The sequence below is a fragment of the Miscanthus floridulus genome, chromosome 7 (genome assembly GCF_019320115.1).
Source record: "Miscanthus floridulus cultivar M001 chromosome 7, ASM1932011v1, whole genome shotgun sequence".
Taxonomy (NCBI): Eukaryota; Viridiplantae; Streptophyta; class Magnoliopsida; order Poales; family Poaceae; genus Miscanthus; species Miscanthus floridulus.
Genome location: NC_089586.1, coordinates 111,342,398 through 111,356,081, shown reverse-complemented (window position 1 = coordinate 111,356,081; position 13,684 = coordinate 111,342,398). Strand labels below are relative to the sequence as shown.

Sequence of the window (13,684 nt, the reverse complement as noted above, 5' to 3'; positions counted from 1 at the left end):
GGACCAATGGTGATCGGGGACAGTGAATCATGAATACTTCTTGAGCGTGAGTTGTTCTGTCATCGGTGTTGGTTTCCGTACTGTCAGAGTTGTTGATAACTTTAGTAGAGGCTTCAAGGTCACAGATCAAGTCTCCTTCTTAGTAGGGTAGAGCTATTGTCATTGTTGTGTCAACTAGCCGGGTACTGCTATCCTCAGGAACAGAACCTAGCCAATGGATGATGTAGTCTTGAGATGGTACGGTTAGTACGAGACCTTCCTGAGCTCCTGTCAGTGGTATCCCAAGCACCAGATTAAGAAATCTTTCGAGCTGTGCCCGATAAGACGTTGCCATGTTGCCGAGACCGAACGGAAAATGACCCGTCTTCTTTAAAGTACTCTGAGTGTACTCTGAGTTGTATTCTTGATAGGTTGATGTCATGTTCTGGAGCCTTGTCGAAAAAGAACTCGATTTTCCGAAAGAACTCGGATAAGACTCCGTCTCGGAAGCAGAGCCTGAGTTTGAATCGGATGCATGAAGCGACAAAATCTGAGTTGGATCGGACATCGCGAGCTACGTGAATCTTCCAGCAAGTTGATCTGTCGTAGTCACCGAAATAGAATGGTCCTCATGGTTATCCAAATTTTTGAGGAGACGGCTTTGGAGCTTGCCATTGTCACCTGCCTCGTAGATCCATGAACCGAAGATAAAGGTTGATCCCGTCGAGAAGATCATGTTGTCGAGGTCCATCGAGCTCTCGGATGCAAAGTCGCCGAAGGCCCCTACCTGGCGCGCCAGCTGTCGATGTTTGACCACCGATAGCCTACCACGGGGGTACCCGGAGCAGTATGTTCGGGCTTCAGCGTATGCGGAACTCGACGGTGAACGCAAGAGATAGTCGATTTATCCTGGTTCGGACCCTCGATCGTTGATCGAGTAATAGCCCTACGTCCAGTCGGCGTTAGCCTTTGCGTTGGATTGATTGTAAAATGTTGTCTCTCATCGTCTAGAAACCCTGCCCTCCTTTATATAGTCAGGAGGTCAGAATCCTAGTCGGTTTACAATGAGAGTTCTTAGTAGGATTATAGAATAATACTACTACTAAGATTACATGGGAGGAATCCTAGTTAGACTAGATCTTCTCCCTTCCTTGCGCGGTATCCCATAGGTCCCACACCGACACTTACTCATTTTACTTTTCTCTTCGTATCTCTCCACCTTATCTTCTTCTCCAACTTACACCAACTCCATCTCTTCTTCCCTCGCCTCCATCGTCTCTAGCCTGGCCTCACGCACACACACATAAAGGAGGTTGGAGGGGTCCGTGCTCACGCACGCATAGAGGAGGCCCGTGCCCGAGCATAGCCATCGTGGCCATGGCCATGCTCCGCCTCGCTGTCATAGTCGGCCCATTAACACGTGCAGTCAAGGGCAACAGCCGCCCACACGCACAGAGTGGGATTTGGGATAGGGCCCGCAACAACAGAGGTTGGAGTAGGTGAAGCTTGTTTTTTAGCTCCAACTCCTCCAAAGCGGCTCTAGTCAGCGCGTCTTGAGGACATTCACAATCAAAGTTGTTTCCTTGAGGTTATTTGGTTGATGAAGCTCAAAAACAGCTCTGAGAGCTATACCAAGTACATCCTTAGTTGTCATTCTCACTTCTTAACGTATCTTTCTCTTTTTCCTAAGTACATCTCTCTCCTTTTTTGTTTTCCGTGCACTACACATTTTACTTGCACTTTAATTCCGGGACATCTAATTATTTGCCACTCTTACGGAGGCCGACTCTCTAATTGCCAACTTTGTGGTGGCAACTACAAAAATGTCCTAGAAAATAGTAACTCGCCTAATATTTTGCCATTTTTGCTGACGTGGCATGCCAGATCAGCCAGCCAGCTTGGGAACGGGCCGTTGACGCTCGAAGACCGAAGCCAAAAGACCATTCTGCCCCCGCCGTGTATTGCTTAACCAGCGACGTCTCCTCCCATCTGTTCGCTTCTCTCCGCACTTCTTCTTCTTCCTTCGTCTCTCGAGATCCCTCGTCTCCCCGTCCTTGGTCGCCGGCGCCCCTCCATTGCCCTCCCCAACCCTAGCCACCATGTCCTGTCGAGCGAGCTCATCAACACACAATAGGCGTCCGCAGCTGCCGGATAGGATAGGGGAGTACCCACTCGGGAGGCAGACAGGGCTCCCCCTCATCATGTGCGAGGAGTGTGGGCTGCAGAGGGTGCTCGAGCTCATGGCCCAGACAGATGAGAAATGCAACAAGGGTTGTGTCTTCTTCAAATGTCCTAGGAACATGCAAGGGGTAAGCCACATTCTTTGGGTTCCGATTTGTTAGGGTTTTGAATCGATTGTCACATCAAATATGTTTCCATGTGATTAGGTTCTAGGATCTTGTAGGTTTTTTGAGTGGCAGCGAGAGTACCTAGCCATATTGGTGGACCAGGGGAAGATTGTGATGAATCTAGAACAACATGGCGTAGTAGAGGAAGAAGCTGATTCAAGGGCACTGGTGCGTGTGCAGAAGAACTCAATGGAGGTGAAGCTGGATGCTTTGGTTGGTGCAGTGAAGGCTTTGAGCTTGGTCATGGGTGCTGGTGTAGTGGTTGGAGCTATGTATGTGTTCTCTGTTAGTTTGACTAGTTGTTAGTTCCCTTGTCTGTTAGTTGAACTAGGGATCCCGTTGAACTATTTCAAGTTGTATCTCAGTTGAGTAATGAGCTCTGTGTTTTAGTATGAGTCTGACTAATCAGTGGGCATATATGTGTGAAAATGTTGAATGGTTAATGGAATATTGTTTCTGTTATTTCACTTGTACATGATATCCAAAAATCATCACTGCAAGACCACTGATATGCTCTTGACAACCATAGCAAGTTCAGTCCGCATACATGACACAAACATAGCAAGTTCAGTCTGCATACATGACACAACCCTAGCAAAGTCATCACAAGTTGTTCAGGCCTATAAGGCAATACATTACAAGTTGTCCATTCAACTTACAATACCATAACAAGTTGTTCATGCACCTTTCAATGACATAACAGAGTTCCCAAAATATGGATCACAAGGATTCATTGCTTCATTAGTTTCCCTTGGCAGAAGAACTCTTCACCTTTGTGGCTAGCTGCTTCCTCCTAGGGGTCATCTTCTTGGCTGGTGCAGGGTTTGGCAGAGATTCAGCCTCTGGAATGATCATTTCAAGTGGTTGTGGAGCTTCCAAGTTCAACCTCCTGCATTTGAAAGTGGTTTAGTGAGCTGTTGTCGAGATGGCAAGTTCCTGAGTCACAATTTAGGTTCAGATTTTACCTTGCTGCTGCTGCTGCTTCCTCTGCCTCTCTTTCCCTTGCTACTGCTGCCCTTGTTCTTGGAGTCCTTGGTGATGGTGCTGCTTCTACTAGTGGAGCTGGTGAAGGCTCAGGTGCTGCTTCTGCTAGTGGAGCTGGTGAAGGCTCAGGTGGTGCTGCTGCAGTTTCACTAGCTGGAGCAGGTTCATACTCCTTGTCAGCACCCTTCTTTGGCCCCTTTTTGGTCTTTGTCTTTCTTGTCCTCTTCCTGCAATTTCATTAAGTTAGTTAACAATGGTGAAAGGATTTCAGCAAAGGTAGGTTAGTAAGTTACCTTTTTTTGGTGCCACTTAGTGGGCACCTCCAACTGGTCCTTCTATGGCCTAATTCACCACAGCCCTTGCAAGTAACCTGCCTTGTGGCTTTGCCACTTCTCTCCAGGCATCCCTTAACCCTCTTCTTCCTTTGCCTCCCAAGTCCTCTTTTCTTCCCAATTGGTGGAAGAAGCTTGAATCCCTTCTCAACTACCGGCCACTGGCTCTTATCAGTGATGACAGGAATCATTCCTGCATATGCTGCTTGGAACTTGTGCACTGAGTAGGCCACATCCACATATTGCTCCATATTTGGCTGCCTTTCAGTTGTTATGACTGCCAGTGCATGAGGACAGGGCTTGCCACTCACTTGCCACTCTCTGCATGTACACTCATGTTGGTCCAGGTAGACAACATGCCTCTTGACAACTTCATCATTGTACATGACTATCACCTCTGCTTGGTTGGGTCCACCCTTAGTTGCCTTCAGATGGTTCAGTCCCTTTGAGGCTGCATTTAGCTGATGAATTATTGCTGGTAGTATGAATCCTTTTAGGGCCTTGGATATCTTCCTTCTCTTCTCAAAAAGTACCATTGTCTTATGCCTGATAGCATCAGCTAGAATGTCTAATGGTAGATCTTTGTGTGCTTGGATCCATGCATTCCAAGATTCAGCCAAATTGTTATTTATGAAGTCACACTTGATCTCTTTCTTGAATCCACTCCTGGCCCACAGTAAATTGTGATGTTCCTTCAACCATGGAACAACTCCTGGATAGGCTTCAATAACTTTGTCCATCAATTTATTGAACTTCTCTACTGTGCATGCCCTTGCTGCTGGCCACATGTACTTGGCATAGGCATTTCCTGTAAACCTTTTCTTCATATTTTCCATGAGATGCCTGAAACACTCTCTCTGCTCTGCTCCAGGGAAAACCTTTTTCACAGCTGCTTCTAGCCCTTTGCATGCATCAGTGCATATAGCCAAGTGGTTCATTGGCCCTATTGCTTTCCCTAACTGTTCCATGAACCAAGTCCAATTATCCTTGGTCTCTGAATCAAAGAAGCCAAAAGCAATTGGGTACAACCAATTGTGGCCATCTATTGCATTGGCTGCAGGCATGTGGCCATTCCACTCACCATTGAGAGCAGTTGAATCTACACTAATATAGGGTCTGCAGCCATCTCTAAATCCATCTATACTTGCTTTGAAGGCACAAAAAAATCTACTGAAGTGAACCTTGCCTTCCACAGTAACTGTATCTATCTCAACTACACTACCAGGAGACCTAAGCTCAATCTCAGCCTTGAATCTAAACAAATAATCAAAACAATCATCCCACTTACCAAATAATTTATCTGCAGCCCTCTGTCTCCCATAAAATACAGTCTGATATGGAATCTTTATGTTGTACTTCTTCTCTAACTCTTCCTTTACAGCTTTGGGGCCCATCTCAGGATTATCCTTCAATAGTGGTATAGCCCTCTCAGCAATCCACTTCTGGGATGCCATCCTCCCAAGAACTCTACTCTTTGAAGGACACTTGTGGGTACCCTTATTGATTTGGATCTGCACATACATGAAGAAATGTCAGAAATAGTTAAGATAAATTCATATACAACATGCAAATATCAGAAATAAGGTTACACCAAAAGGACAAAAAAAGTGTTAGTATTGGTACCCTGACACTGCCATCCTTCAGTGTCCTAGCTCTAATTTTCCATGGGCAGCCCTTGGAACAGCAGTAGCCCCTAAACCTCTCCTTGTCAGACTTCTCTGTCCCCAATTGAAACTCATTCACAATAGCATGCTGCCTAACTGCCATCCTAAAATCATCCATGCAAGGATACAGTGTCCCAACACTCATGTCAGGGTTGTCTCTATCCCAACCAAACATTGGCTCATCTCCTAGGTCATCATTAACAGGGATTGCTGCCTCATTCATTTCATCCTCCACATCAGTAGGTATGTTAGGAATAGGAACCTCATCTGCAGTAGCCTCATCTGCTGCCCTGAATCCAAAAGCCTCATAGATTTGATCCTCATCTACCACAGCATTAGCTTCACCATCACAGTTCTCATCAGCCAATATAGTCAATGTGTTCCAATCAACCACATTTTCTTCAGCTCTACCTTCTTCAGGAGTACTACAAGTGTCACCTAAGCCTTCTGCATTCTCTGCATGTCCTGCATTTGTCACACCAGAATGGACAGCAGTAGTAGAAGACCCACCTTTGTTTGCTCTGCTAACAACATCATTCAGACCAACTGCATCTTTCTCAACAACATCACAACTAACATGCATTACCTTCTCATCCATCCTAGACATTATCATCTCCTCAAACTGATCACTGCTAGTAACCTTCCACTCTGTTCCACTGTCAATGTCAACACCCCAAATAAGCAGTTGCTGACTGCGGCCCCAAATGATCTTGCTGGCCATATCATCTACAAAGTCATTCAGTGTGTACACATTGCTACTGTCAAACCACAGGTCATGTTCTTGAGCATCTAGGTCAACCACTCCATAGTCGTTAGCCAAAGTGTATTTATCAACGCTAACATGGATTCTAAAAGCATTGTCAGGATCAATCCTGACAGCGACAAGCAAAACAAACAACTCAGGAGTTAGGACATCCCTCACATACGGGATCCCCTCACATACATGCCATAACAATGAAACATACCACGGGGGGCACGGAGACAACACCATCGTGGCTAATGGTTTGCTCTACATCCGAATCCTACATCAACACACGAAAATTAGGAAACCCTAGTATCAGGAATCCCCCCATTCACAGATGCCGCGCGTAGGTAGAAGAAGGAAGTAGATCTAACCTTGCAGGCGTCGTGCCGTCCTGTGACTTGGGGGACGCGACTTGGCGCCGCCGTCGAGCTCCCGCCTGCCCGCCTCGAGCAAGCGCCGCCACGGGGAATGAAAGGGGAGGGACGGGAGAGAATCCCGGAGAGAAGCGAGTGGACTGAACAGATGGGAGGGGGAGAGACGGCGCTGGTTAAGCAATACACGGCGGGGGCAGAATGGTCTTTTGGCTTCGGTCTTCGAGCGTCAACGGCCCGTTCCCAAGCTGGCTGGCTGATCTGGCATGCCACGTCAGCAAAAATGGCAAAATATTAGGCGAGTTACTATTTTCTAGGACATTTTTGTAGTTGCCACCACAAAGTTGGCAATCAGAGAGTCGGCCTCCGTAAGAGTGGCAAATAATTAGATGTCCCTTTAATTCCCATTAGCAAACCTAAAATATTATCTATTATGAGACGGATGGAATATATGACTTGTATTCATGAGTCATGTTCATACGAGTTAAAACAACGCGCGTCTATATGGAGTTTGACTCGAAGAAGTGTGCAGTGATGGTGCACCATTCGATTCGAGTACATGTTAAATAATCTCCGAGTTGCAGATTATTTAGATGACCATGCCATAAGTTGTACATCTTGTTGCAACACACTTGGGCACAATTGCTAGTTAAAATTAATTCTCGAAGGAAAATATGAAAAACAAGCGGCATTTTCTTTCGTGAACCAATCGTTTCACAAGAGAACTCAAATACGCCGATGTCCCCTGTTTTCCCGAGGCCGAGGGGACCCCGTCCGTCGGATTCGAGACACGGACGGCCCGCGTCCGGCGCCGCCCGATCTGGGTCACGCCTCCCCTGGTCTAGCGAAACAGGACTCTACACGTGTACGGGGCCAGATTTCCCGTCACCGACGTGGTTAGTGCGTCCCATCTGGCCCCTCCGGGCCCACGCGCCAGGGAGGCCGCGCCCGCTTTTAAATAGCGCCTCTCCCCCGTCGGAATCGGAGGCGGCCAGGCTCCTCCCTCCTTCCCCCTGCAAATCCTGAACACACCACCACTCGTTTTCCTCTCCGGGACAGGAGAACAGGGGAGAGAGGCGAGGCGCGGTGTCCGCCCGATCTGCTCCGCCCCGACGCAGCTGTTCCGTCGTTCTCAGTCTCAGGTATCCGCAGTAGCCTTCCTGGATTAAATTTCCCCTGCCACTGTTTCATAGATTGTTCTGAATGGATTGGTTGAGGAATCGGTTACTTTTCCATTGGCCGGGGTTCGATTTTGGGGTTGCTGAGCTCGGCAGCAGGCTGACAGTTCGCCGTAGCGGGCTCGTGGCCGGCCGTCGATTCGGCGGTGGCACTCACTGTCACGCCGGCGGGCCGGACCGAGCTCGTCGTCGTCGATCCGTAGCCTTCGGTCTGGGAAAGTAATGGGGATGCAGCTGAACTCGCCGTCGCGCCTGCCGGTCGAGCTCGACATCGATCTCACTCACCCGCACCTGCCGCGGGCATCCGCAGAGGCCTTGGCCTGCTGATGTGGATTTGCCTAGATGAATCCTGGCAAAGCACGCTTGTTTCTCATCAGATCTGTAGAGTAGAATGGTGCCGTTTTGATATTTTGGCCGTGCAATGGGACCATGATTTCTGCCCCCCTTCTGCCGTTACCACTCGCTGTGGGAAACATGACATGCCACCTTTGGTCACAAACTTTTCACAGCTCCCGTTGATCTTGTGGATAAAAGCTGCTACCTTTACAGGTTTTTTGAGTCCGAAGGCAGCCTCTTTCTTTCGGCGTTCGGTCCCTCCATGTTGGGCATCGCTGCGCCTGCGCCGCATGATGCTCTGCATTTGGTGGTCAACTACTCTGTTTTTTGAGCTCCTGATTTTTTTACTGAAACTATTAGCTAAGCGCGGAGTTGGCGATGACCACACACAAGAATTGACTGACCTTTTAGCTCGTGCAACTGCTGCATCGACGAAGCAACTTGTCTTGCTTTGGTCATGTTTCTGACATAAAAAAATATCTACTTCTCCAGATGGGAAACCGTATATGCTTTCTAGTGATCGGGTGCTAGGAATTTGGAGTATTAAAAAAATAGAGCCTGTTTCTTTCAGTATCAGCCATCACGCGCTCTAGGGCAGGCCGGCGGCGGGGGCGGCGGCTCGTTACGTGGTGCTTGTCTGCTTGACCTAGAAAAAGGCATCGTGATGAACGAGGCGCCACCGTTGGATGTCTTTGGAGTTTGGACGGTGGCGACTGTCTCTTCCTCCCAGGTACTCCGCCTCACTGCCGGCATGGTGCATGTCAGGGTTCTGCAGCCGTGTCTGCGCAACGGTACACGACGCAGGGGGTCACAGCCTGCAAGGCCGGCACCGAAATCCAGGCCCACATGATGGCATGCATCACCTGTGGCCGGTGCACGGTGCACCGATTTATTTCTCGACACGATTTCCAGCCGTAGAATAAACTTAGGGCCTGGATCGTCTACTGCTATTAAATTTAGTAGTTTTTAATCACTTTAGTAACTTTTCAACCAAACACTATGATTAAAAGTTATTAAAAGGACTTTAGTTATCTCTAGCCCTTGTTTAGTTCCACCAACTTTGCACCTCCAAATTTTACACAGTGCAAGATTCTCCATCACATCACATCAAATCTTTGAACACATATATGGAGTATTAAATATAGGTAAAAAAATAACTAATTACATAGTTTGATTGTATTTTGGGAGATGAACGTTTTGAGCCTAATTAGTCAACGGTTGGATAATTATTACCAAATACAAACGAAATGCTACAGTATTGCTACAGTGCTGTATGCTTTTTTGATGTCCAAAGTTTGGGCACCTAAACACACCCCTAGTAACTCTAGAGTTACTAAAAGTGACTAAACAGTTTAGTAGCTACTAAAGTTTAGTAGCTCGAACCAAAACCCCCTTAGCTGGACTCGACAAGTGTCCAGAGGCGGCGTGGACCAGCAGATCTGGTTACGCTTGGCCCCTCTTGTGACTGGTTTTTCACCTTGGCCTGGTCTGCTGCAATTGGCTGTCGGTCTGTTCGCTAGTTGGTTTCTGGGCTGGTTTGGGCTGGCTGGTACTGGTTTGTTGTGAGTGAAAAATACTGTTAATTGACTGAAACCAACAAGCGAACAGGGTGTGTGTAATGACACTGATGCCCTGCATCTGCATTGCTGCTACTGCTATGGCCATGGTACATGGTAGTCGCATGTGCCATTTGCTGCCTGTTTGTTTGGCTCTTCTGCAGTCCAATCAGAAAGTTAGGGAGACAAATCAGTCGGGCGCACTTGTCTTGTCAGAATTAATGCACAGTATCAACACAGCCAAGCATCTCTTTCGACGGATCTGATTTCTGTCTCCATCTTGGCGCCATAGTTGGCGGGTCGAGAGGACACGCTTGTGTCATTTTGCTCAAAGGCCCAAGGGAGACAGATAGCATCCGAATCCACCTTGTGGGAGCACATGTGCAGCTTGGAGCAATACTGGATGCTGCACTACTAAAGTTACCAATGAACGCCCAAAATTGGTAACAAGATGAAGCAGACAGGCAACGAAAATCGAACCTTACCTAATTTTCGCACCAAAATAAGCTGGTTCTTAGATTTACTAATACGTTGTGCTTCTTTTACATTGCTATATGTGGCTTCACTAGGCTATCGTCTTTCAACCTTTTCCTTTTCTTCATTAGTTCTTAGCTTCTCCTCCTTGCCCGGTCTTATGACCGGATTGTAAATCGAACCGTTATACCACCACCTTCAATGCAAAGGAAGAGTACCAGCCATCTTATGCTAAAAAGAAAAATATGGGGTGCCTCTAGGCTCTGTTAGGTTGTTGCTTATAGAAAGATGACTTCAGAGTTCATATTTGCTAGCTTGTCAAAATTGACCACTCCTACAGATGATGCAAGATTGCCTTGCTGTATGGCTATTGGATAGCTTAGATTTGACCAGATGTGGTACCATTTTTTCGGTCCGAACTTGCAATGAATCTTTCTACACGCCTTTTTGGCACCTGTAGTTTCTCATGCGTGCTGCTTTCCTATAGGGTTCAGAAGTCCTTTTGACAAAGCATGCCGTCCAACTATATGCAGTACAGTACATCACATTTTTCTGAAGGGGATTGTTGGGACAGTTAGTGGCACGTAACATCACAAGTGACATGACCTTAATCTATTTTCCACTTATTTAATTTAATTTATTTACCATTACCATAGGGGTTTTCTACCATACTTGGTCTTGTTGTAAGATTTTACATTTTATTAGTTCTGTGTGGTGATTCAGATCTACAGGTTTAGACACATCTGAAGCAGAGCGTGCGGCATCTCAACTCATGATGCACACTCACTTTGAAAAAGCGAATCTGAATTCTGAACATGTATGTATGTTACATACGCCATTGGGCTTGCACATGCTGCGATCGATGCGATCCCCAACTTGCTGGGGGCACATAGGAATATGTTTAATCAATGTTTAGGCAAGAAAGTGATGCGATCATGCATGGCACATGCCACCTTTGTGGAGACGCCCCTCGTGCCGTGATTTGTTTTATTTTGGTTGATTGATGCCTTTCTTGTACCCTCGCTGAATCTGTGCCAACTTGCTAGATATTTTTTCTTGTTCACATGACAGCTTTTTGATTGGATGAGATCGTTGTAATATTGTTCTTGATTCACACTTGCTTGATCTTTGTTGTAACGTATCTCGTTTGTGTTTGTGTCAGCAGCAAAATGGGTGCCGGTGGCAGGATGACCGAGAAGGAGCGGGAGAAGCAGGAGCAGCTCGCCCGTGCTATCGGCGGTGCTGCAATGGAGCGCTCACCGGTGGAGAAGCCGCCGTTCACGGTGGGTCAGATCAAGAAGGCCATCCCGCCACACTGCTTCGAGCGCTCAGTGTTGAAGTCCTTCTCCTACGTGGTCCATGACCTCGTCATTGCCGCGGCGCTCCTGTACTTTGCGCTGGCCATCATACCGGCACTCCCAAGCCCGCTCCACTACGCGGCCTGGCCGCTCTACTGGATCGCCCAGGGGTGCGTGTGCACTGGCGTGTGGGTCATCGCGCACGAGTGCGGCCACCACGCCTTCTCGGACTACCAGCTCCTGGATGACATCGTTGGCCTGGTGCTGCACTCGTCGCTGATGGTGCCGTACTTCTCGTGGAAGTACAGCCACCGTCGCCACCACTCCAACACTGGCTCCCTGGAGCGTGACGAGGTGTTCGTGCCAAAGAAGAAGGAAGCGCTGCCGTGGTACACCCCGTACGTGTACAACAACCCCGTCGGCCGGCTGGTGCACATCGTCGTGCAGCTCACTCTCGGGTGGCCACTGTACCTGGCCACCAACGCGTCGGGACGCCCGTACCCGCGCTTCGCCTGCCACTTCGACCCCTATGGCCCGATCTACAACGACCGGGAGCGCGCCCAGATCTTCATCTCGGACGCCGGCGTCATGGCCGTTTCGTTCGGGCTGTACAAGCTGGCGGCGACGTTCGGGTTCTGGTGGGTGGTGCGCGTCTACGCCGTGCCGCTGCTGATCGTGAACGCGTGGCTGGTGCTCATCACCTACCTGCAGCACACCCACCCGGCGCTCCCCCACTACGACTCGAGCGAGTGGGACTGGCTGCGCGGCGCGCTGGCCACCATGGACCGCGACTACGGCATCCTCAACCGCGTGTTCCACAACATCACGGACACGCACGTTGCGCACCACCTCTTCTCTACCATGCCACACTACCACGCCATGGAGGCCACCAAGGCGATCAAGCCCATCCTCGGCGAGTACTACCAGTTCGACCCAACTCCTGTTGCCAAGGCGACCTGGCGCGAAGCCAGGGAGTGCATCTACGTCGAGCCTGAGAACCGCAAGGGCATCTTCTGGTACAACAACAAGTTCTAGCCGCCGGTCGCAGAGCTGAGGACGGAGGCGATCGCCCATACTTTTACCCTAGGAATGGGAGGAGAAATCAGGAGGAGGAGATGGTAATCGTCCCAAAGTCTCCATCCACCTATCTATGGTTAGTCATCAGTCTTTTAGACAGGAAGAGAGCATTTGGGCACAGAGAAGGCTTACTGCAGTGCCATCAAGTAAGTAGGCAAATTCGTCAACTTAGTGTGTCTCTACCCAGGGCTGTGAGCTTTGGGTAGTCCCAAGTTGTTTGTTTTTCGTACGCGTTTTAGTCGTCGCTGTTGTAGGCTTGCCGGCGGCGGTCCTTGTGTGGTTGGCATCCGTGGCCATGCCTGTGCGTGCGTGGCCGCGCGTGTCGTGTGCGTCTGTCATTGCGTTGCCGTCATCTCTTGGTGCTCCTCGCGTGCGTGTTGTTGTAAAACAAAAAAAATATCCCTGGTGTCTGTGGCGGAATAAAAGATCGTCGAACGACAACTTTTTTGGGCAGTTGTAGTGGTTTTCCGAGTCGGATCACGCACACACGATTCTCGGGTCGCGTTGCTCGTATCTGGGTCGTCTTTGCTAGCTGGCTCTATCTGCCAAGATTGCCCCGATTGACTCCCTACAACTCCATCCACACAAAGGATGTGTGGTAAGCAGGAGCTTTGCTTTGTTTGCGTTTCTCTGAGCTGGGACATTCTGTTCTGCCCCAGCTCTGCTTGGCTGTAGTTTGTGCGAGAAAATCAGCCATAAACAGTAACTTTTTTGCAACATCCGAACGGGGCCACTGTGGTCCAAGCGCAAATGCGCAATGCTTATCGTGTGGATGGAAAGGAACTGCCCTCTGTGCCAATCACCTGCCCGGGAGGACCAGTGTTTTGCTCTCGGCACCGGCTCAACTGTCTTACGGATGGAAGCTAAACTTGCTCATACTGAACCCATCAACGTACGTACATTTATGCTCTGTTCGTGCTTGTACCTTTTTTTTTGTTCCCCCATCAGATGCCCATTCTCTGTCACAACTCACGTGTCTTGGCATGACATCCAAGAAATTCAGTATTGGTCTCTAATCCGCTCCACGCGTCTTATCCGCAGCCGACCGCTGATGCCATCGAAAAGTCGATGGCCGGCGGCGGGCGCTATCCATCCCTCTCCGGCTACAGTGATGGGCACCGCAGAACCGTGCGCTCCCGTGATCCCACCATCCGAGTCCACGCCATTAATACGTGGAGATGCCGAGATGGCGCGGGTCAGTCAGGCACTCAGGCCCATGGTCACAGCCTTTTTTTTTCGGATAGTACACGCATACTCGAGTGCAGGTGCAAGTGCAACGTCGTACTGCCCTGTACAAGATCACTGCTCTCCATGCCTCAATTATACATGAGCAACCGAGTGA

At 48.9% G+C, this 13,684-nt stretch overlaps 2 protein-coding genes across 4 annotated transcripts; one reads left to right on the top strand and one right to left on the bottom strand.

Moving 5' to 3' along the window:
• Positions 1-3,068: 3,068 nt before the first annotated feature.
• LOC136466065 (uncharacterized) lies at positions 3,069-6,298 on the bottom strand. The gene is made up of 6 exons (XM_066464558.1): positions 6,273-6,298; positions 5,267-6,179; positions 4,932-5,154; positions 3,605-4,532; positions 3,293-3,538; positions 3,069-3,216 (listed from the first exon to the last, which is right to left on the bottom strand). The coding sequence occupies exons 1-6, from the start codon at positions 6,296-6,298 to the stop codon at positions 3,069-3,071; spliced, it is 2,484 nt and encodes an 827-aa protein (XP_066320655.1).
• A 1,098-nt stretch (positions 6,299-7,396) lies between these two features.
• On the top strand, positions 7,397-12,795 carry LOC136467571 (fatty acid desaturase DES2). 3 transcript variants are annotated; one of them, XM_066466330.1, is made up of 3 exons: positions 7,397-7,565; positions 10,455-10,540; positions 11,133-12,795. In XM_066466330.1, exon 3 carries the CDS (start codon positions 11,137-11,139, stop codon positions 12,298-12,300), a length of 1,164 nt encoding a protein of 387 aa, XP_066322427.1. In that variant the 5' UTR covers positions 7,397-7,565; positions 10,455-10,540; positions 11,133-11,136; the 3' UTR covers positions 12,301-12,795. The 3 variants fall into 3 exon arrangements, with proteins under 3 accessions (XP_066322427.1, XP_066322425.1, XP_066322426.1); XM_066466328.1 differs by lacking the exon at positions 10,455-10,540; XM_066466329.1 differs by lacking the exon at positions 10,455-10,540 and having other exon boundaries at positions 11,130-12,795.
• Positions 12,796-13,684: the final 889 nt, after the last annotated feature.